The 25,252-nt window shown below is 39.7% G+C and overlaps 2 protein-coding genes and 1 pseudogene across 4 annotated transcripts in view; 1 reads left to right on the top strand and 2 right to left on the bottom strand.

Annotated features, from left to right (window-relative positions):
- The window catches only part of SBF2 (SET binding factor 2), a 453,884-nt gene that overhangs the window by 337,889 nt on the left and 90,743 nt on the right, over positions 1-25,252 (bottom strand). The window lies entirely within an intron of this gene.
- Positions 4,448-5,948, bottom strand: LOC140614803 (keratin, type II cytoskeletal 8 pseudogene; annotated as a pseudogene).
- Positions 15,969-17,926, top strand: LOC140614804 (glyceraldehyde-3-phosphate dehydrogenase-like). Its single transcript, XM_072794108.1, has one exon. The coding sequence runs from the start codon at positions 16,517-16,519 to the stop codon at positions 17,591-17,593; it is 1,077 nt and encodes a 358-aa protein (XP_072650209.1). The 5' UTR covers positions 15,969-16,516; the 3' UTR covers positions 17,594-17,926.

Raw genomic sequence — 25,252 nt, 5'->3', positions numbered from 1 at the left:
TGGAATACAGAATATATGAAAAGAGGCTGAAAAGGATAGTAATACTAGATGAGGCTTTCTTAGAATAACTTGATGATGATTGAAGATAATCCTCCAATAAGAATGATTCTTTAAAAAAAAAAAAAGATTTATTTATTCATGAGAGACACAAAGATAGAGAGAGGGGCAGCGACATAGGCAAAGGGAGAAGCAGGCTCTTTGCAGGAGCCCAATGTGGAACTCGATTCCACATCCCAGGATCATGACCTGAGCTAAAGGCAGCAACCCAACCGCTGAGCCACCCGGGGGGTCTCTAAAGAGAATGATCCTGTAGATAATGGGACATCACCAGAACTTTCGGAAAAAGAATGTCAGAATCAGATTAGTATTCAGGAATAAAAGAATAATAACTCTAGAAACAGTGAAGTGTAAGCAGTGATTAAGAAGTAAGACTATATGGGAAATTGTTGCAATTACCAAGAAGAAAGATTTAAGAACCTCAAATATTGGGATCCCTGGGTGGCGCAGCGGTTTGGCGCCTGCCTTTGGCCCAGGGCGTGATCCTGGAGACCCGGGATCGAATCCCACGTCAGGCTCCCAGTGCATGGAGCCTGCTTCTCCCTCTGCCTATGTCTCTGCCTCTCTCTCTCACTGTGTGCCTATCATAAATAAATAAAATTAAAAAAAAAAAAAAAAAAAAAAAAGAACCTCAAATATTAAATAGTAAAAGCCAAGACAGACCATATTCTGGGCCATGAAAAAATCATTCACTAAATTGGAAATTATTTGGATCACATAAACCACATTCTATGACCACAATGGAATTAAATTAAAAACTAATAAAAGCGAGATTATCTACAAAATCCTCAAACAGTAAGAAACACAATTCTAAATAACCTGTGGGTCAAAGAATAATTTAAAAGGGAAGTTAAAAAATAGTTTAAACTGAATTAAAATGAAAACATAATTTATTAAAGTTTGTGAGACGCAGTTAAGGCAATGCTTTGGGATTAATTTATAGTACTAAATATTTTTTATTAGAAGAAAATTAAAGTCTCAGATCAATGACTTCAACCTCCACCATAAGAAATTAAGAGGGAAGTCTGGAATTTGGAGAAAAAAAAATCAAAACACAAGAACGTATCAAGCCCAAAGTAAGCAAAAGAAGGAAAATAATAAGGATGAGAAAGCAATCAATGAAATTAATAACAGAAAAGCAAAAAAGAAAATCAAGGAAACCAGAAGCTGGCTAACTGAAAAAATCAACAGAATTAATAAAATTGATGGACTTGATGGACTATCAAGGAAAAGGTTTTAGTTTCAGATTTTACATTTACATCAATATCTATTTGGAGATCTTAAGTTGTGAATGGAGGTTCATTTGTTAATGAATTACACAATTGTTTTGGCATCATTTATTGAAAATGTTATTCTTTTTTTCCACTGAACTATCTTTCTAACCTTGCTAAAAAAATCAGTTTTGTGTCTGTGTGTGTGTGTATTTATATTTAGATGCTCTTTTCTGTTCTATTGATGGAATTAATATTATTTTATTAACTATACTGACTCCAGTATTAATGGAGTCAATTAATGTACTTTAATAATATGCCTTCAAGTCAATTAGTTTAAGTGTTTCAACTTTGCTCTTATTGTCATAGTTATTTTTCCTATTCTAGTTCTTTCACATTTCCATATGAATTTGAATTCCAATAGTTCATTGCAAATAAATATTCAAAAGTAATTTTTACACATTGAGCTTAAATTTTACAAACTCCCTGAATTCATTTATTGGTTCTGCTATTGTTTGGAGATTCCTTAGGATATTTTACACATTGGTTCATTTTATCTTCTCATTTCTGTAATTTTTATCCTTTTTTTTTTTTTTTTGCCTTCATCATGATATAGCTTGAAAGACAGTTTCTGACCTATCTCCCAGTTTACTAATTCTAGCTCAAGCAACTCCTAGTACGCTATCAAGTCAATCTTCTGGATACTTATTTCAGTTACTGTATTTTTTCAGTTCTTGAATTTAGTTTAGCTCTTTTCTTAGTTACCAATACTCTGGCAAAATGTTAATCTTCTATTTTCCTTAAACATATCAAAAACAGTCTTGTCTGAATGCCACTATCCCTTGTAAGTCTGTTTCTGTTGTCTATTCTATCTTAGTTTTTTTTGTTTTTTTTTTTTTTAAGATTTTATCTATTTATTCATGAGAGACACAGGCAGAGGGAGACGCAGGTTCCATGCAGGGAGCCCACATGGAACTAGATCCCGGGTCTCCACGATCAGGCCCTGGGCTGAAGGCGGTGCTAAACCACTGAGCCACCAGGGCTGCCCTTGCATCTTAGTTTTTTTTTATCCCATTGTCTTGTCTCCTTGATGTCTGATTACTTTCAACTGAATGCTGAATATTGTATGTTTTTTAAAAAAAAGTTTAAATAATTTTATCTTCCTCCAAAGTGAATTTATGTTTTCTTTTAGCAGGCAGCAGCTAGCCTATAGGCTCTAGAAAGAACAGATAACCTTAATCCAATCAGGAGTTAAAATAATTCAAAGCTTGGTGAGGGCTGATCTATTTCTACTTCACCCATGCATCTACAATGTAGCCTTTTAGAACAGGTGGTAATAAACCCAGAAACTGATTTAAGTTAAAAATGGAAGTTACCCACCTTCTGACTCCAAAAAAAACTGCAAAATTCTGACTTCCTATTTTATTATTGAAAGCTCTTTGAATAACTATTTTTTCTCTATATATCCAGATTTGGTGTTTAACTAACCAGACTTACTTTTTAATTGTAATAAACAGCAGTGAGCTACAATGTTGTTCACATGGAAAATAAATGGCTAGTCAACTTTATTTTTGCTAATAGTTATAATTCAGTAAATGTTTCACTATCACTCAGAAGAAATTTGTTTTATACTTTGGTCCCACTTAATCCATAATTTATTTTCCCTCAAAATAGAATATTCAACTGTTAGAACATAGAAGTCGTTTCTAGAGACATTAAATTTTGTAACACCATTGCCATGTTCTGCTAATAGATAACATTTCAAAAAGGAAAAATAAAACTTAGAGTCTAAAAATATATAAAGTGTTCTTGGTTCAAGAAAAGCTGCAATAGGGACGCCTGGGTGGCTCAGTGGTTGAGCACCTGCCTTTGGCTCAGGTTGTGATCTTGGGGCTGTGGGATCAAGTACTGCATCGGGTTCCCCACAGGAAGCCTGCTTCTCCCTCTGCCTATGTCTCTGCCTTTCTGTGCCTCTCATGAATAAATAAATAAAATCTTAAAGGAAAAAAAAGAAAGAAAAGTTGCAATACCATGCTAAAATATATCCTGTCCCCATATATTTGAATTTTTCAAGGTGAGATATAAAATGAGACTTTGGGGCAATGCCAAAAAAATTAAATATATCTTTATAGTCTAGAAATTCTATGTGTTCTTTTGTTAAAATTTCATTTTATTTCTACTTCAGAAGAATGGTGATATATATCTTAAAGTGTGTGTGTGTGTGTGTGTATATATATGTATAAAACCACATATATCATGTTAAATAGCTAAATATCTTTTGCATTTCTGATAATTTTCAATTCCATCTTATTTTAAAATAGAGAATCTTTTCAAATGTCTTCTTAATTTTATTTTCTACTTCTACCAGTGTTTTCATATTACAGGAACAGTTAGAAATAGGGAAAACTGCCAAGCAATTAAACTTTTTATATCTTTAAAAAGATCCAAATTGTCATGCTAACAGATCGTTTACTTTATGGAAAGTAACTAAGTATCACAGGTTGCTAGATAAAACCTATTTCTATATAGAGTTGACCTTTCAATTCACCAAAGCTTAAAAAATAAAAATAAAAATAAAGCCAAACCTAAATGATTGGAAAGTAGGCTTTTTAATGTTAAAAAACTGATTCCCAAAAAAAAACCCCAGTATTCCCTTATACTCATCTAAATAGTTTCAGCTTCAACTTGAGAGTATAGTGTAAAGAGCATGAACACTGGAGCCAAACTGCCATGACTTAAAATCCAGAACCGGGATTCCAGGGTCTACCACAGTTACAGCTAACATAGACCTTGAACAAACTGTGTGACCTCTTCATGCCTCAACTTCCTCATCTATAAAATGGAAATAATTAATACTTTGTAAGGTCATGAGATTTAAATATGTAATTTTGTAAAGCTCTTAAAATAGAACTAGAGACATACTAAGCACTATAGGTGTTTATGAAGATTTTTTTTTGGCGAGGGGAGACTGGCAGCGGCTTTATTTGGGAAAAGACACTTGAATCGGCTTTCGGTTGGGGGCATGGACAAGAAGGGGTATCCAGGGCAATAGACTCCCCCTAAGGGTAGGCTGGGGACCAGGGCTGAGCCTTACGTGGGTCTCTTGTACACAAGGCTCCCCTGCACAGCTCCTTCCCTCAAAGGCTTCATGGGGCCACAAGAACAAAGAGGCTGGGAGGGCCCACTGTGGCTGTTCACTTGGGCAGGACGTCAGACGACTCAGACACCAGCTTCCCATCACGAGTCTCGATCTTCTTCACAACCACAGCCTTGGAGGAGCTGCTGCGACTGAAGGAACCGCCAGGGCCAAAGCTGGACTGGAAGGAGCTCTGGCCATAGTTGAGGCCAGGGCTTGTGAGGCCCCCATAGGCCAAGTTCAGGCCACCGGAGTAGCCGCTGGTTGTCTTCGTATGGATGCTCATGTTCTGCATCCCAGACTCCAGCCAGATGTTCTGCATCTCCTCGCCCTCCAGCAGCTTGTGGTAGGTGGCGATCTCGATGTCCAGGGCCAGCTTGACGTTCATGAGCTCCTGGTACTCACGCAGCTGCTGGACCATGTCCTGCTTGGCTCGCTGCAGGGCGGCCTCCAGCTCGGCCAGGACCTTGGCATTGGCATCCTTGATGGCCAGCTCCCCGCGCTGCTTGGCATTGGCAATGGTGGCCTCCAGTGCAGCCCTCTGGTTTTTGAGAGTCTCGATCTCAGCCTGGAGGCGGCTGATGCTCCGGTTCATCTCAGAAATCTCAGTCTTCGTGCAAAGGAGGTCATCCCCGTGCTTCCCAGCCAATGTCTGCAGCTCCTTGTACTTGATCTGGTACATGGTCTCGGCCTCCACCCGGCTGCGGTTGGCAATGTCCTCGTACTGGGCCTTGACCTTGGCAATGATGCCGTCCAGGTCCAGGGAGCAGCTGTTGTCCATGGACAGCACCACGGACATGTCCGAGATCTGGGACTGCAGCTCATGGATCTCCTCTTCATACAGCTGCCGTAAGAAGTTGATCTCTTCGGTCAGCCCTTCCAGGTGGGACTCCAGTTCTATCTTGTTCATGTAAGCTTCATCCACATCCTTCTTGATGAGGACAAATTCATTCTCCATGTCTCCACACAATTTGATCTCATCCTCGTATTTATTCTTCAAGTCCTCCACGAGCCCCTGCATATTGCCAAGCTCCACTTCCAGCTTCAGCTTCTCCTGCCCCGGGGTGTCCAGCTGCCTCCGGAGGTTGTTGATGTAGCTCTCAAACATGTTGTCTATGTTGCTCCGAGCGGTTTTCTGCTGCTGCAGAAGGCCCCACTTGGTCTCCAGGATTTTGTTCTGCTGCTCCAGGTGTCTGAACTTGTTGATGAAGGAGGCAAACTTGTTGTTGAGGCTGTTGATCTACTCCTTCTCCTGGGTGTGCACCGCCTGGATGTTGGGGTCCTCCTCCAGCTTAAGGGGGCTCAGCAGGCTCTGGTTCACTGAGACGGCCGTGATGTCCCCCACCCCCGGGCCCACCGTAGCCCCCAACCACACTCATGCTGCTGTTCAGGCCACCCTGGAAGCTGCCGCTGCTGCTGCCCACCCGGGAGAAGGCAGAGGAGCTGATGTGGGAGTCGGGCCCGCTCATGCAGGAGTGGCTGCTGAAGGCCTGGGGGCTGGAGGTGGACACCTTGCAGAATTTCTGGGTCACCCTGATGGACATGGTGGAGGCTGGAGTGGAGGCGAGGAGGCTGAACCTGACAGAGTTTCCAGAAGGAGTGCGAGAAGCCGCTTCTAGGTGAGCTGAATATATTTTTTAAACATATCTAATAACCAAATTCAAACTCTCCATCCCCCCAAACAATGCCTCTTTCATCATATTTCAGAAAATGACTTCAAGACAAAACCTTGCCTCTTTCTATACCTTAACCTCTCTTTTCAGTGAGTCCTTCATTTAGTTGCCATATAGGCCAACAAGATCTGGCCAGAGAAGGGTAAAAGAACAAAGGAGAAAAGGGAGAAGAAGGAAAAGGGAAGAGGAGGGAAGACAGAGGGAGAAAAACTGAGGAATTACAGCAGTATATGTACCAAAATGTTAAGACTGGTTATATATCTAGTTGAAGAGAATACAAGTGATTGTATTCTTTTTTTTTTTCTTTTTAAAGATTTATTTATTTATGAGAGAGAGAGAGAGAGAGAGGCAGAGACACAGGCAGAGGGAGAAGCTGGCTCCATGCCGGGAGCCCGATGCGGGACTCGATCTGGAGACTCCAGGATCGGACCCTGGGCCAAAGGCAGGCGTCAAACCGCTGAGCCACCCAGGGTTCCCTATTGTATTCTTTATACACTTTGATGTCTTTCTGAGATCTTCTACAAGATAAAAAAAAAAATATGCTTCCCTTTTCATCAGAGAGCAAAAAGCTGTTTTGAAAATGTCTTTAATGGTATTCTGGATAAAAAATCTAAGTTCTCCATTAGTTGGCTCCTACACCTTCTGCCACTCTTTGTATGTCTTGTATCTGTACCCCACAGAAGCAGCTACTCTCTATCCAGAACATGATCCCCATTTACCTTATCTGGCCAACTGTCACCCACATAGCTACTTCCATCTTCTCAACAGTCTTCTTGGACCACGCCTCTGTGCCCTTCAAATGCACTGTTCCAACCTAGGTTAACCCACTTAGGATCTACCTTTAGAACCTAGTGTATACATATAGCACATATCCCAGTAAGTTTAATAAGTACTATTTATAAGTTTGTCTCCCTCTTTCCTGGAGATAAGGGTACATATTTAACTTTTTTTCCTACTCCAGCATCGAAAGTAGTACCTGGCGCACAGTAGTGGACCAAAAAGTTTGTTGTGCTAAAGACTCCAAAGTCATATTATTTCTATTCTATTATGTTGCCTCTCTAGAGCTGTTTAAAACTTGAAAAGGGGGATCCCTGGGTGGCGCAGCGGTTTGGCGCCTGCCTTTGGCCCAGGGCGCGATCCTGGAGACCCGGGATCGAATCCCACATCGGGCTCCCGGTGCATGGAGCCTGCTTCTCCCTCTGCCTGTGTCTCTGCCTCTCTCTCTCTCTCTGTGTGACTGTCATAAATAAATAAAAAAAATATTAAAAAAATAATAATAATAAAAAAAAAAACTTGAAAAGGTGAATTTCTAAAACAGTATATTCTCAGTCTGGGATTATTCAAAGTCAAACAGAAGGCTACCATTCTTGTTCCTTTAGTTAATTATTTATTCACCAAATATTTATTTACTACCTCATATATACCTGACATTGGGGATGTGAGGATAAGCAAAAACGATGGGTTTTTCCCATAATACTTTGAGGTGAGGAGAGAAGGGCAAATAATGGCTAAATACTCAAAGCTACTAAATAAACACTAGTGAACTGTCCCTGAAATTAAGAAGTACACTTTTAATAGAACATATAATGAAAAATATCACCATATTCGGAAAGATCGAAAATTGTGAATTAGAAATGAGGTTCGGTTCCTTGAAGACAACAATTTTCAATCTTTTTTTGGTATTTTGGCTGCCACATAAATGGATATGTCCAGAGTTATGCATTATTTCTACAACAAACTAAATAACTCTACTAATAAACAAGGCATGCTGCCTCATAGTGCTTATCAGTTATACTACCCCTTATTTTTTTAAATATTTATTTATTTATTTATTTATTTATTTGAGATAGAACAAGTGGAAGGGAGGGGCAAAGAGAGAGGGAAAGAGAGAGAAGCAGAATCCCTGTTGAGCAGAAAGCCGAATGTGGGGCTCCATCCCAGGACCCCAAGACCATGACCCAAGTCAAAGGCAGATACTTAACCAATTGAGCCACCCAAGGGCCTCTTCCTTAAAAAGCAAACCAGGGGCATCTGGCTGGCTCAGTTGGTAGAGCATGTGACTCCTGATCTTGAAGTTATGAGTTTGAGCCCCAGTTTGAGGGTAGAGTTTACTTACAACAAGAACAACAACAACAAAACCCAAAGCAGTTCTTTATGACTTGCAAAGCCAAGAACTTCAAGAGAAACCAATCTTAATTTCCTAACCACAAATAATTTATCCAGGGGTGTGTGGATGAAGGATGCCCTATAAGAACTCTATACTGGAGGATATGATAGAGACAACTAGCTGCCCATCCAGTATCTATTATTCCCTTCTCCCCCTACTAGGAGATTTTATTGGGAGTGGCAATACACCCAACTTTAAAACAAACATAAAGGCCACTAATTTTTTTTTTCCTTTCTTGTAATTAGGTATTGTTACATACTAGTTCTAGGCTAGGAGATGTAAGTAGAAGTCACTGGGTACACTTCTTGGAAGCTCTTCTTAGAAGGAAGAAGACTCAGTCACATTTTTAATCTTCTCCCCCCCTTTCCCTTCTTTCTGCCTAGAATAAGAACATGAAGGTAAGGATAACATCCCATAAAGGGAGGAAAAGAAAGTTAGAGCCTGAGCCTTTAATGAAATCACAAAATTGCTATACCAGCACCAAACCATCTACTACTTCCAGACTGCCTTATTTTACAGGGAAGAAAAACACATCCTAACCTCACTGAAGGCACTCTTGTGGGTTTTCTGTTATTTGCAGTTGAATCTAAGCCTAACGAATGCTGATGATCATTAATGGAACTAAATTAAACCTCTGAAAAAAAAATTAAACCTCTGTCCTTGGGAGCAATGGAAGAATATAATTCACAAAGACATACATAGCCAAGAATGAAAAGACCCACCCTAATGCTGAACACTCAAAGCAGAGTTGCCAGAAATAAGAACTCAGGGTATAAAGCTATCTGAGCAAGATTCTTCCTCGCAACTAGACAAAGCATTAACTACAACGGCATTGCATTCTCTTCTGGTCAGGATATTAGAATGCAGCTGAGAACAGCATTATTTTTTAAATGACATTAAATATTTTTTAAAAATTAAATAAAACAGTAACAAATTTTGAGAGATGAATTATCAGTATCCAATTGCTAGGCACATTCCATATTCAAACACATTCATCTGGCATGCAGTTAAACAGACAGGCTCATTAAACATTTACAAGAAATGGACAGGGATCCCTGGGTGGCGCAGCGGTTTGGCGCCTGCCTTTGGCCCAGAGCGCGATCCTGGAGATCCGGGATCGAATCCCACATTGGGCTCCTGGTGCATGGAGCCTGCTTCTCCCTCTGCCTATGTCTCTGCCTCTCTCTCTCTCTCTCTCTATCATAAATAAATAAAAATTAAAAAAATTAAAAAAAAAGAAATGGACAGAAAAGGGTATACATAGCATAGCTTATTTAAAAGTGATGGGTAAAAAAATAAAAAAATAAAAAAAATAAAAGTGATGGGTAGAGGGAAATCAGGGAAAAGCAAACCAAAACTATATGAATTCCGCAGATTTAAGAATAACTATGGATAGTCCTTTTATTTGTGGGGATTCTTCCAGTCTGGTAGTTTTCCTTAGACTGTCCCTTTCATCTGTAATTTCTGAAAAACAGCTTTTCCAGTTAAGTCTTTAGGTTAAAGTTCCTCTGAGAAAGCAAACTGCTTCCTGCAGATGCCATGATAACACTAGGAAGTATAAGAAGGTAGAGGTCAGCAAAAACTGTGCAGGATAATAAAAAATAACAGACAAATTCATTGAAATTAATGTCATGGAATGAAGTCTAGCAGAAAAAAATGAAATTTGACATCTGAGCTTTGGATTTAATTGAGCTAAGACAGTGTCCAGATAAGGATAACAAAAGTAGGAAATAAACATCTTTAATATGGCATTAAAAGCATTAAAAAATTATAATTACAGTAATAAAACATATTCAAACACCTTTTTTCCATCTCCCACTTCCACTACCTTTCCCTTCTAAAACTAACATGATTTAATAATTAAACCGGTGCAATTAACTTTCTATACTTTGATTCTATAAATCTGAGAGGGTATAGAGAGCAGGAAAGAAAAGTCTCCTGGAATTGCTCTAAGTGAAATAAATTCTTTTTATATCACTAAATTTTATCCCCAAATCACAATATTATTTTGGAAAACATAACCTAATAATGACAACAGTAACAACAGCTAACACATAATGATTACTATGTACCACACACTGTTCTAAGAACTTTATGTATATATTAATTCATTTGCTCCTCATAATGATTCCATAAGGTTAATATTATTTTTATTCTCATTAGAGTGATGAAAAAAAAGGCATAGTCTTTAAATAATTTGCCTAAGGTCACAGAGTTACCATGTGAAGCCAGAATTAAAACTCAAACACTGAAGTTCTAGAGTCCATGCGCTTAATCATTCTATCAAATTGTCTTTTTTAGGTGTTACAACACCTAAATTAATTTGTAGTCAAACTGGACAGGTCTGAAATTATTTCTACTTTTGCACTAACTTGTCAAGGTACTGCTATCCTCCCAGTCACCCAAATTTGAACCTGTATGATAACTTTTAGTCTCTTAGTGCATTCCATATTCAATCAGTCATTCAACCAAACCCTGTCAATTAAATACCACTCTATTTCCACTCTTACTGCCATCATCCTAGTGATTCCATAGCAAAAAACTGCATCAGCTTTTAAAGAAGCCAATAGTTCATGCCAACCTTATAGATAAAACATCTTTTTCAAATGAACTGCTGTCTCTTATGCCAGCTTTATGGGGTATAATAACAATATTTTACATTTCCCCATAAAAGTTCTCTTTATTAATATCAGTCCATCATTCTAGCCTATATATTAACTTTCCCTTCCAGATATATACCAAACATTGGATAAGCAAAACTTTAAAATAAAACTTTATCAATCTTATTTCCTTGGGATCCCTGGGTGGCGCAGCGGTTTAGCGCCTGCCTTTGGCCCAGGGCGCGATCCTGGAGACCCAGGATCGAATCCCACGTCGGGCTCCTGGTGCATGGATCCTGCTTCTCCCTCTGCCTGTGTCTCTGCCTCTCTCTCTCTCTCTCTCTCTGTGTGTGTGACTATCATAAAAAAAAAAAATCTTATTTCCTATTCCATTACAGATACTTTACGTCTTTAGAAATAAAATCTACAGGAAAGGACAGTCACTGGATCAAGTGACCTTTTAACTCCTGGTGGTCTCACTTCAATTACCATAATCATAATTTATACAACACTCAAGAAAGCACAGGGCTTCCTTTAAATCTTTTGTTTTTAAAGATTTTATTTACTTATTCATTCATTCATTCATTCATTCATTCGAGACACATAGAGGGAGGCAGAGACATAGGCAGGCTCCCTGCAGAAAGCCCGATGTGGGACTCGATCCCAGGGCCTGGGGATCAGGCCCGGAGCCAAGCGGAGCTGAAGGTAGATGCTCAACCGCTGAGCCACGCAGGCGTCCCTCCTTTAAACCTTTTTGATTTCAATGGGTATCAATGAGGCAGTTTGGAGATGTTAAAAGACATTACCAAATAGAAACAAACAAAAATAGAGGCTTACAAGCTTAAAAACAGTCCACAGTATATGATAAATCACAATGTTTCCAACCGTTTTACACTTCCTTTAATACAAGGCTGCTCACAGTCCCTGATCTCAAAATCACAACACAAAGATGGCCCAGCCAAGTGGTGCAAGGCATCACTTGGCAATTTCCACACCCAGCTCACAGCTTGCTTGCTCTTAGCATTCATAAATCCTAATCTATCCCAAACCAGAAGGTCATCCAAAACCACAAAACAACTTTGAAGGTCCCTTATATGGATTCTTTGCTTCCCAGCTACCCCCCCACCAACACACACACTTTTTAAAATAATTTATTTATTGGGATGCCTGAGTGGCTCAGTGGTTAAGCATCTGCCTTTGGTTCAGGTTGTGATCCTGGGGTCCTGGGATCGAATCCCACATCCAGCTCCCTGCAGGGAGCCTGCTTCTCCCTCTGCCTGTGTCTCCATCACTCTGTGTCTCTCATGAATAAATAAATCTTAAAAATAAAAAGAGAAAAAACTGGGACGCCTGGGTGACTCAGCGGTTGAGCCCCTGCTTTGCCTGGGGCGTGGCGTGATCCTGGAGTCTCAGGATCAAGTCCCCACATCAGGCTCCCTGCATGGAGCCTGTTTCTCTCTCTGCCTGTGTTTCTGCCTCTTTCTATCTCTGTGTCTCTCATGAATAAGTAAGTAAAAATCTTTAAAAAAAAAAAAAAAAAAGAGAGAGAGAGAGAGAATTTATTTTTTAATGTATTTGAGAAAGAAGAGTGAGCAAGACAGCACAAGCAGGGGGAGAGTCAAAGAGAGAGGGGAGAAGTAGGCTCCTACACTGAGCAGGAAGCAAGGCTTGATCCCAGGACCAAGGGATGAGTTGAAGGCGGATGCTTAACTAACTGAGCCACCCAGGCGCCCCCCAGCTCCCTTTATGCCAGTATGTGGGAAGTGCTTTCTTCTGCTCTTCCTCTTGCAAGGCAGAGAGAAATAATAGTTAATGCTGACCTATACCTTGGATCCTCCTATTTCATTTCTGTTTTAAATATGGAAGAAATGCCTCATTTAGCTGCTTGGAACCGACACATTAAATGACTTCAGTAAAATGGTTAATCTTTTACTTTCATATACAAAGAGTAGCTGACCTGAACCAAAAAGCTGAGGTGATCTGAGATTATAAAATACATCATTATTGGCATTTGTAACTTGTCACAGATATTAATCCAATGTGATATGGAGAAGATTAACTTCACATTATCTGTGGCCTTGTAAGGTCTTTATATCCTTATAGCACTACAGCTAACACCTCTAAAATGATACCAGAGCATTAGCAAGAACTCACAATTTCACTAGCAATAGCAGGCACTAGTCTGCGGTCTCAATATGATCTACTGCAAAGCTAGCTAAAACAAATATCCAAAGATATGTCAGAGTTGGAATTTCTTTTTGAAAAACAGAAGGCAACTTAAGATCCTAAGCATACACTGACACAGTATAACATCCAGCATTACATGGAACAAGATCTCCATTTTAGTCATTTCAAGGAGATTATATGTCTGAAATCCCACTCTCAATGTAATATTATTAAATAGGATGATAAGGGGATGCCTGGGTGGCTCAGTGATTGAGCGTCTGCCTTTGGCTCAGGGTGTGATCCTAGGTCTGAGGATCAAGTCCTGCATCAGACTCCCTGCAAGGAGCCTGCTTCTCCCTCTATGTCCCTGCATCTCTCATGAATAAAAAATATTTAAATAAATAAATAGGCTGATAAGTTTCAACATTCTGCCCTGCATATGTACTAGAAAATCTTATTTTATTAGATTAATAAGAGTCCTATAGTATTTGTTCTTTTCTTGTTTTGTTTGTTTTTAAATAATCTCTACACTCAATGTGGGGCTTGAACCTACAACCCCAAGCCCAAGAGTCACACATTCTACCAACTGAGCCAGCCAGGTTGCCCCAAGTCCTATAGTGTTTGTAATATAGTGATACATCCAAACATTTTAGAACCTCCAACTTTCAAAAGAGGAATTTGAATATATAAATATTTTATTTTTTTAATATTTTATTTATTCATGAGAGACACAGACTTGAGAGAGAGAGAGAGAGAGAGAGAGGGAGGCAGAGACACAGGCAGAGGGAGAAGCAGACTCCATGCAGGGAGCCTGATGTGGGACTTGATCCCGGGACTCCAGGATCACACCCTGGACTGAAAGCAGGCGCCAAACCGCTGAGCCACCCAGGGATCCCCGAATATATAAATATTTTAATACAAATTTAGTAAACAGGCTTTTTTTTATTTTATTTTTTTATTCATGAGAGACACAGAAAGAGAGAGGCAAAGACATAGGCATAGGGAGAAATAGGCTACCTGCAGGGAGCCAGATGTATGACAGGATCCTAGGCCCTGGGATCATGCCCTGAGCCTAAGGTCTAACCGTTGAGCCACCCAGGTGTCCCAAACAGGCTTTTAATACGGAAAAACCATATTATTTCCAAGTACAGGAACAAAAACTAGAATATTAACCCAAACAGGTCAGGTTAGTGCTATAAATTTATGGAAAAGAGCAAGACCTTTGAAGATGATATGTATAAAACTATGAAGGTGAATTTATATAAAAGAGAATGTTTGCCATCATTATAAATATGTTACAAGCCTGAATATGAAGGCATAGGTCACACCTGTCTTATTTACCATTGAACTCTCAGCACCAAACAAACTGCACATAATAGGCACTAAGAAATCACTTAAAGATAAATCACCGGAAGTATTTAATATAGGCTAAAGACACTTGACCACCTGGCAAGAGTATTCGATACAAACTGACTTAACCATCAAAACAAAGGTTAGAATTTGACCAGGAGACTCTAAGGATTTCATAACATTTTCATCATCATACCAAATTTTTAAATTATTAGTTTCTGGACTCTACTCTTAATCTTTTTTCATGTTTAGAAAGTGATTCTTCACTATTAGTACTAGCAGCATCACATCATTCTACTTATAGCTGTCACTGTCACCAAGAGACAACAGGTTGTTCTGTGACATAAAATTACACATGCTACCTAGGTAGAACAATATAATTAAAATGCATCTTCCAGAATTTAAAGAGGCCACATTTACTTTAAAAGAATCTCTGGCTGATGGAATGAGTGGAAGTATCACTCATGAACAGGGAACTTCTTGTGCCTCTTTTTTAACTCTGAGCATGTCTCTTCCTCTACTTCTCTGGCCTATTAGAAAGTAAAACATTTAAAACCAGAATCCAGGATTCTACTTCATCTTATTTATCAGTACTCAGGCAAAACTGTCTCTGCCTGGGAAAAGAACCCACTGTGCCTCAAACAATGGAAATCATAATTAATTCACAAATTGATAGCACATCTAAGTTTTATATCAGTTTATTTCTAAGTACATACTACTGAATTTGAGAAAAATACTTAACATCTTACCATATTCTTAGTGAAATCTTTCAGTCAGTTATAAACCCAATAGTAGAATATAACTTTTTCATTAGAATACTATGGCTGTCATAATCAAAGTTATTCCCAAATCCACATGTTCTATAGTCAATTCTTGTAAAAAGAGCCTAACTTGGGAGGAAATAAAAATCACCAACTCCTTAGTTAACAAAGATTTGTATCATTAGATTCTTCTGAATTTGATGTCGAAATACTTTTCATGTCTTTCTAATGCCAGTTAAGCCTAATTAGAGTAAGGCTATTCCTGTTAACCATTTTTTTTAAATAGCAAGGGAAAAAAACTTTTTAAAGAATGAGTTTCCCTCAACAAACACAAAGAGTATTTTAATTTTTAATAACCTTTAGTAAAGAGTCAAAGGATCAGAGTTTTATTATTAACTCTGCCAATATTTAGGAGCTTTATGATTTGGGGCAAGTTATTAAAATATCTCTAGACTTTGTATCCCATTTTTAGCATGAATGAAGTTTTCAGCACTTAAAATAAATTTAACTGGGCAGCCCCGGTGGCTCAGCAGTTTAGCGCCGCCTTCAGCCTAGGGCATGATCCTGGAGTCATGGGATCGAGTCCCACATAGGGCTCCCTGCATGGAGTCTGCTTCTCCCTCTGCCTGTGTCTCTACCTCTCTCTCTGTGTCTCTCATGAATAAATAAATAAAATCTAAAAAAATAAAATAAATAAAATAAATTTAACTTACTTAAAGCTGTGTTTTCTCTTTAGCTTTCCAAATCTTGAGTTTAAATAAATTTTCCCAACTTGTGAAGTGATCTTTCTAAATTTCTACATACATTTCAGATTCTAGACAATTCTGCTAAATGTGAAGTATTTTTAGGTTAACCAGAATTTGCTGTTTAAAGAAATAAACTTTAAGGACTAATTATCTTTATGATTAATTTATGCAATACTCATACCTATTTTTATCTTTTATTATATTTAAGGAGATGTCAGAAATCAATCTTAGCACTCCCCTTCATGGACACCTCTCAGAACAATGCAGTAGTACACTATTGCTGGCCAAGTATAAGCTACATGGAAATACTTCCAATTAAGATACATGTATATCATTTCAAGGCATTTCTGAAAAGTAAAGGAAGTCTAGTGATGATAAGGGATGCTATAAGGGATGCTATAGGGATGCCTGAGCTCGGCAGTTGAGTTTGAGCATCTACCTTTGGCTCAGGGCATGATCCTGGAGTCCCAGGATCAAGTCCCGCATCAGGCTCCCTGCATGGAGTCTGCTTCTCCCTCTACCTGTGTCTCTGCCTTTCTCTGTCTCTCATGAATAAATAAATAAAATCTTTAAAAAAAAAAAATGTTGCTATAAATTAGTAGAGACAGCCACATCGCTAATAGATTTATAATTGATAGATTTATAATTGATGGCTCTCTGCTCCTCCCCGTTCGACAGACAGCTGCATCTTCTGGTGCAGTGCCAGCTGCGTCCCCGAGACACGATGGTGAAGGTCGGAGTGAACGGATTTGGCCGTATTGGGCGCCTGGTCACCAGGGCTGCTTTTAACTCTGGCAAAGTGGATATTGTCGCCATCAATGACCCCTTCATTGATCTCAACTACATGGTGTACATGTTCCAGTATGATTCTATCCACGGCAAATCCCACGGCACAGTCAAGGCTGAGAATGGGAAACTTGTCATCAATGGGAAGTCCATCTCCATCTTCCAGGAGCAAGATCCCGCCAACATCAAATGGGGTGATGCTGGTGCTGAGTATGTTGTGGAGTCCACTGGGGTCTTCACCACCATGAAGAAGGCTGGGGCTCACTTGAAGGGCGGGGCCGAGAGGGAAGGAGTCTCTGCTCCTTCTGCTGATGCCCCCATGTTTGTGATAGGCGTGAACCACGAGAAGTATGACAACTCCCTCAAGATTGTCAGCAATGCCTCCGGCACCACCAACTGCTTGGCTCCTTTAGCCAAAGTCATCCATGACCACTTCGGCATCGTGGAGGGCCTCATGACCACCGTCCATGCCATCACTGCCACCCAGAAGACCGTGGACGGCTCCTCTGGGAAGCTGTGGCATGACGGCCGAGGGGCTGCCCAGAACATCATCCCTGCTTCCACTGGCGCCGCCAAGGCTGTGGGCAAGGTCATCCCTGAGCTGAACGGGAAGCTCACTGGCATGGCCTTCCATGTCCCCACCCCCAATGTGTCAGTTGTGGATCTGACCTGCCACCTGGAGAAAGCTGCCAAATATGACGACATCAAGAAGGTAGTGAAGCAGGCATCGGAGGGCCCCCTCAAGGGCATCCTGGGCTACACTGAGGACCAAGTTGTCTCCTGTGACTTCAACAGTGACAGCCACTCTTCCACCTTCGACGCCAGGGCTGGCATTGCCCTCAATGACCACTTTGTCAAGCTCATTTCCTGGTATGACAATGAATTCGGCTACAGCAACCAGGTGGTGGACCTCATGGTCCACATGGCCTCCAAGGAGTAAGAGCCTCCTGGACCACCAGCCCCAGCAAGAACAAGAGGAAGAGAGAGGCCCTCAGCTGCTGGGGAGTCCCTGCCCCAACTTAATCCCCCAACACACTGAGAATCTCCTGACCTCCAATTTACATCCTAGACTTGGAGGAAGGGGAGGGGCTTGGGGAGCCCTACCTTGTCATGTACCATCAATAAAGTATACTGTACCCAGCCAAAAAAAAAAAAAAAAAAGATTTATAATTAATAAAATTTTAGTTTTCAAAGATCAAAAACTTTTCCTTGATAAATCTACATATATGTGTTTTGTCACCTTACTAGCTCCTTCCCCCTAAATTTTGTATGTTGGCAATATTAATGACTTTTTATAGACACATGAGTACCACTAGAGGCCACCAAATACTTCACTTTTTAAAACTGACATGTTTGTAACTTATAGGGAGATGACCATGCACAGTGATTTCCATAACTGGGAAAGTTCCACATGAATACTCAAAGCACAATACAAACTCAAGCAAAAACATCTGAACATATTCCATATAATAAATAAGAACATGGAAGTACTTGATCAGACCCAAACTGAGAGTTAGGGAGATGGATAATATCAAAATATCATTCCTTATATACCTTTGAAAATAGATTATATGACCTAGGAAATGGATGCTCTTTCTAAATAGCTGTTGTCATTTATAATTAAATTATTTATCTAGGAAAAAAAATTATTTATCTAGGGATGCCTGGTGGCTCAGCGGTTGGGCGCCTGCCTTCGGCTCAGGTCGTGATCCTGGGATCCAGGATCGAGTCCCGCATCAGGTTCCCTGTGAGGAGCCCGCTTCTCCCTCTGCCTAAGTCTCTGCCTCTCTCTCTCAGTCTGTGTCTCTCATGAATAAACAAATAAATCTTTTTAAAAAATTATTTATCTATACATGGGTATATACACTAATATAGATAAAACCCCAAAGTTCACTATTCTTTCTTCCATACCACATATCAAAAGTTGGCTATTATCTACAGCAATTAAAATTTTAATTAAAAAGTTCTACTGTCAAAGTCACCCCATATATTTATAATATATCCAAAATTCTGACTTGAAGAAAACCTGGCTCAGAAGCACAGATAACACCTAAGAAAACTTTGCCCTGAGCTTCTAGGTGAACTGCTACATGTCCCCTCATTTTTTCCAATGTCCTTCTCCTCACTAAAAGAGAAAATAGAGAAGGCTCAAGTAGCATCCAAATTCTGTAGATCTAAATGAAATCTATGAAACAAAATGAGAATTCTTGCTATCTGAGTATCTACCTTTATTATATAATGATACATTCTTTTTCAAAGGTTTTCAGGTACTCCAGAAAAACTTTATTCAGTCATGCTTTTGGTGTTCCATCTAAAGTCTTTCATTAACTAAAGGTTGCAAAGATGTTCTCTTTTTAAATGTTTTAGTTTCGGGGCACCTGGGTGGCTCAGTGGTTGAGCATCTACCTCCAGCGCAGGGCATGATCCTGGGGTCCTGCGATCCAGTCCTACAATGGGCTCCCTGTGGGGAGCCTGCTTCTCCCTCTGCCTGTGTCTCTGCCTCTTTCTCTCTGTCGCTCATGAATGAATAAATAAAATCTTAGATAGATAGATAGATAGATAGATAGATAGATAGATAGATAGAGATTAGATTAAGATAGATCTTTTAGTTTCAATTTTTACAATTAGTCTACAATCCTTTTCAGGTTAATTTTTCTGTGTGGTGTGGGGTATGACTAGGATTCAAGAAGAGAAAGACTGACAAAATAGTGATACCACCACTTTCTAGACAAACTAAAACATACATACACACACACACACACACACACACAAAGAAGCATGAAACAATAATGAAAACAGTGTGTTACTAGCAAGAAAATGGACACATATATCAGTGGAACAAAACAGCCCAGAAGAAACCCGTGCTTACATGGTCAATTAATCTATAAAAAAGGAGGCAAAAATATCCAGTGGGGAAAAGACATTTTCTCTAACAAATGGAACTGATAAAACTAGACAGCCACATGCACAAGAATATAACTGGACCACTTTCCTACACCATGTACAAAAAGAAATTCAAAACGAATTAGACTTGTATGTAGGACCTGAAGCCATAAAACTCCTACAAGAAAATACAGGTAATAAGCTCTGTGACACTGGTCTCAGCAATATTTTGGGGAGACCAGTATTCTCAAGCAAGGGCAACAAAGCTAAAACAAACAACTGGGATTACCCCACCAAACTAAAAAACTTTTGCAGGTAAGAAATAAGAAATCATCAACAAAACTAAGAGGCAATCTACTGAATGGGAGACGATATTTGCAAATCATACATCCAATAAGAAGTTAGGGCAGCCCATGTGGCTCAGTGGTTTAGCGCCGCCTTCAGCCCAGGGTGTGATCCTGGAAACCCACGTCAGGGTCCCTGCATGGAGCCTGCTTCTTCCTCGGCCTGTGTCTGTTTCTCTCTCTCTCTTTCTCTCTCTCTCATGAATAAATAAAATCTTTCTTTTATAGATTTTATTTATTTATTCATGAGAGACACACAGAGAGAGAGAGAGAGAGAGAGAGAGGCAGAGACACAGGCAGAGAGAGAAGCAAGCTCCATGCAGGGAGTCCGACATGGGACGACTGATCCCGGGTCTCCAGGACCACACCCTAGGCCAAAGGCAGCGCTAAACTGCTGAGCCACCTGGGCTGCCCAAATAAAATCTTTTAAAAAAATTTTTTTTTGTTTAAGAAATTAATATCCAGTATCCCTGGGTGGCGCAGTGGTTTGGCGCCTGCCTTTGGCCCAGGGCGTGATCCTGGAGACCCAGGATCGAATCCCACGTCGGGCTCCCGGTGCATGGAGCCTGCTTCTCCCTCTGCCTGTGTCTCTGCCTCTCTCTCTCTCTCTCTCTGCGTGACTATCATAAATAAATAAAAATTTAAAAAAAGAAATTAATATCCAAAATACATAAAGAACTTATACAAGTTAATACCAAAAAACAAACAACTGATTTTTTTTTTAAGATTTTATTCATTTATTCACAAGAGACACACACAGAGAGAAAGAGAGAGAAGCAGAGACACAGTCAGAGGGAGAAGCAGGCTCCATGCAGGGAGCCCGATGTGGGACTCGATCCCGGGACTCCAGGATCACGCCCTGGGCCAAGGCAGGCTCTAAACTGCTGAGCCACCCAGGGATCCCAAACAACTGATTTTTTAAATGGCAGAACACTTGAACAAACATTTTTTCAAAGAAGACACAAATTTCCAACAGGCATATGAAAAAATGGTCAACATCACAGATCATCAGGGAAATGCAAAGCCACAAGGAAATATCACCTCATGCCTATCAGATTAGCTACTATGAAAAAGAAAAAAATAACAAGTGTTGGTGAGGCTGTGGAGAAGTGGGAACCCTTGGGCACTGTTGGTGGGAATGTAAACTTGTAACCACTCAAAAAACAGTATGGAGGTTCCCCAAAATTTTAAAACTAGAACTACCATACGATCCAGTAATTCCACTTCCAGGCTTTATCCAAAGAAAACAAAGACACCAATTTGAAGAGTTATATGTACCCCTGTATTCACTGCAGCATTATTTACAAGAGGCAAAATATGAAAGCAACCTATGTATCAATGGATGAATAAAGGAAATGTGCCATATGCAACAAACCTATGGAGTTTGCTCATCAATTTAGCATGATGAAAACTGTCTTGTATCTTGTCTGACACCAAATGCATGAAGTTTTTTTCCCAATACCAACTAGGTGTCCAACAATTCAATTCAATTCTGACACTAACTACTCAGCATTAGCACAGACTCCAGAGGTCATGGGTTCAGGGCTCAGCTCCACAAGACTGCTCTCACTTTAGATGTGTGCTGCAAACTGGGTACCTAAGTTTATCCACACTTTTGCGTGCAGAATAAAAATTCAGGGGCTTACCCAACCACCCCCCTCAGGTTCAATAATTTGCTAGAAAAACAGAATTCAAGAAAAATACCTTACTTATATTTATCAGTTTATTATAAAGAATACAACTAAGGAATAACCAAAAAGAAGAGAGGTATTAGGAAAAGTATGAGAAGAGGGACCTACACAGCCTCCATACCTTCTGGAAGGACACTACCATCCCATCACATCAATGTGTTCACCATCAGAAGGTCTCTGAACCTTTTCATTTAGTGTTTTTATGGTATGTTTTTCATTAGGTAAGCATGACTGATTAAACCATTGGCTGCTAGCGGTTTGGCGCCTGCCTTTGGCCCAGGGCGTGATCCCGGAGACCCGGGATCGAATCCCACGTCGGGCTCCCGGTGCATGGAGCCTGCTTCTCCCTCTGCCTGTGTCTCTGCCTCCCTCTCTCTCTCTCTGTAACTATCATAAATTTAAAAAAAAAAAAAAAAAAAACCATTGGCTGCTAGTGGCTGAACTTGGTCTCCAGCTTCTCTCCTCTCCCCAGTGGGGCTGAAATTTCCAGACCTCTAATCACAAGAGTTGGTTCCTGAAGCAATCTAGGGCCCACTAAACCAATCAGCTATTCATTAGCATACGAAAGACAGTAAATTCCAAGGGTTTCAGGAGTTCAGTGCCAGGAACTGAGACAAAGACTAAATAACAGCAATGTCCAAAAATAAAATGGTCAAGGAGAATTACAATAAGGAAAAAGATGTTTGAATTCAACAAGAACATTGTTGCAGAGAAAAAGCTAGTTGTTCACTAAATCTGTTTTGCTTTTCTCCTAGGCACACATCTAGGCTTTATTTGCCAAACTCCCATTATAGTTAACTGGAGCTATATAACTTTCTATTGTTGTTGTTTTTTATGATTTTTTTTATTATTTATTCATGAGTGACACAGAGAGAGAGAGACAGAGATACAGGCAGAGGGAGAAGCAGGCTCCTCACAGGGAGGTCGATGATGGACTCGATCCTGGAACTCGATCCTGGAACTCGGGGATGACCCCTGAGCTGAAGGCAGAGGCTCAGCCCCTGAGCCACTTAGGTGTCCCTAACTTTCTGATAAATAGAATGAAGTGATGCATACAGCCTCCCAGGCCCATCCCATAAAACTCAGCCCTACTATCCTCCATGCTTTCTCTTCCCAATCTGTCAATGGTGATACCCAAGATGACCCTGACAACACCACTCTGAAGACAGCAAACCCCACTCTCATCTACTCCACTGCCACTAATTAGACTTCATGCAAGTAAGAAAAGAAGAACTTCTATCATGCTAGCCACTAAAATCTCAAGGTTTATCTATTATAACAGCTATTATTACCTTCATGAATTAAGAAAATACTAGAAACTTCAACTTTGTAATTTCGGAATGGAAAAGACATTAAACTATACTTCAGAATAAACCCTTGAGATGTGGATAAGATGGGTGTATGAGCAGATGGCAGGAAATCATAACATTATAGCTTATTAAATATTAACAACCATCTGATAACAACCCTATAAGAAAAGTAATATTTTCAGAAAGGGTAAATGAACTTTGCTCATAGTTTTAGAATTCTTGATGCCATATTCTTTGCACTGTACCACACTTGTCTCTTAGAAAAATGGGGACAGGGGATCCCTGGGTGGCTCGGCGGTTTGGCGCCTGCCTTTGGTCCAGGGCGCGATCCTGGAGTCCCGGGATCGAGTCCTGCGTCGGACTTCCTGCATGGAGCCTGTTTCTCCCTCTGCCTGTGTCTCTGCCTCTCTCTCTCGGTGTCTATCATGAATAAATAAATAAAATATTAAAAAAAAAAAAAAGAAAAATGGAGACAGCAAATGAAGGAGAATCATTCGAAACATTTCATAATGAAGAAATTGTATAATAGCTAAAAAAGATAAAGTAAAGAAAAGATGTTTTTAGCTAGTCTTAATGATACTTAAGATCAATGGAAACAGAAAACTTGTAAAAGGAACCAGAAGTTAAGAAGAGCAGAATAACCCATAGTGGTGATACAACAATTATACAACAGAAAAGCTGCAGTACTCCCTGTGGAAAGCCAGGCTATTTGCAAACAGTGTGAATTTGTAGTAGGTTAGGTCTGTGTAGATCTACACTTTCCTCAGGATTCAAAGCATTAAGTATAAGAGAACCTTAGCATGGAGAGAAAACCTTGTCCTACAATGGTTCTGAGAGCCGTACTGAAGTAGCAGACCACAGAGACTGGCCAGGTGAAAAATTCTTTAGCATAACTGAGACTATCAATGCAACAGTAAAATAAAGAGGTTTGTAAATAATTGAAAATCTAGTATAGGAAACAAGCCACTTTGATGAGCATAGAGCAATATGAGAATAACATTAAGACTGAGTATCCTCCACTTCAGAAATGTCGAGAGAATCTACTATTTCAGATGCATGCTCTAGACTACATCAGGTTCCAACCTGCCAAGTGGTTTTATTACTTCAAAGACACAATTGTCTGGGAGTAGGAAACAAAAAGGTGAGTTCAAACCACCACTTACCAGCTTAACCTCCGTTTATATCTACTTGCTTTGTCATGAACATAACTTTAAATGCCTTTTTTGTAGTCTTTAGAATGTTTTAAAAGCCATGTCTTCATACTTCAGAGCAGGATCCTTATGTTTTCAGCCTCAACTCTACATAAAACTGAAAGTCCTTCCAAACATTCTTTATACCATCTTTAAAACTGAGTTCATCAGGGGTGCCTGGGTGGCTCAGTCAGCTAAGCAACCAACTCTGTTTCAGATCAAGTCATGATCTCATGGGTCTGGGGATCAAGTCCCCAGACGGCCTCCCTATCAGCAGGGAGTCGGCTTAAAGATACTCTCTCCCTCTGCCCTTTCCTCCGACTCATACACACTTGCTAAGATAAATAAATAAATCTAAAAAAAAAAAAAATGAATTCATCACCAAGTGCCCTATGTCAGCACAGAGGCTTTGGACACTACCTATAATATCTTCATAGGTATTTTTTATAATTATACATTTTTAGGTGTCTTCATGTATTTCTCAAATCTCTTTGGCTGGCAAATTATCCTGTCCATCTTTATTCTAAATAATTAGTTATACAAGTGGCTTTTTATACTCACATGCAGAAACCTACATTTTTACTTACTGCCCTATATCTCATCTTCTTAGCTAATAACTATAACTTCCTTTTAAAATCTTTGTGAACTCTGATTCTGTCATCCAATATGTTCACTACCATCCTCATTCTTTCATACATACTCCTCTACAAAGAAGGGAGAGAATATTCTCTTCCATCCTTTCTACACTCAGTTCCCTGACCACACAGTATTTATATCCAGGTCAGCTGGACAATTGCTATCCTATGTTGTGTTCAATGCATTCTAAATGGCTTAAAGAATTAAAGCATTACATGGTACTTATACTTACTTCTCTGCACAAATAGCATCCTATACTAAGACTATTTCTATGTTAAAACTTCAGAATGTTGCATACACTGTTTTATTACTCTTCTCTCCAATCTATACTTACAGAAAACTGGATTCATACTGCAGGTAGTCAAATCACTAGTATGTAAGTAACTGAACTCATGTTTTACAAAGGTGAAACTTAGAGATTCTAACTAAACATTTATTACTCTTTTACTCAAGCCACAGCATTTTTTTATCATAGTAATTTAGTCTTCTAAAAAAATTACACAGCTATACAAATGCCTCAGAGAAGGCATTACAGTGAAGAATAT

The sequence above is a fragment of the Canis lupus genome, chromosome 23, assembly GCF_048164855.1.
Source record: "Canis lupus baileyi chromosome 23, mCanLup2.hap1, whole genome shotgun sequence".
NCBI classification, from domain to species: domain Eukaryota; kingdom Metazoa; phylum Chordata; class Mammalia; order Carnivora; family Canidae; genus Canis; species Canis lupus.
This window is presented reverse-complemented; position numbering and strand designations above follow the sequence as displayed.

What these genes read in the sequence shown, in the direction of transcription:
- LOC140614804 (XM_072794108.1), top strand. Translation starts at nt 16,517, where the DNA reads ATGGCTCTCTGCTCCTCCCCGTTCGACAGACAGCTGCATCTTCTGGTG.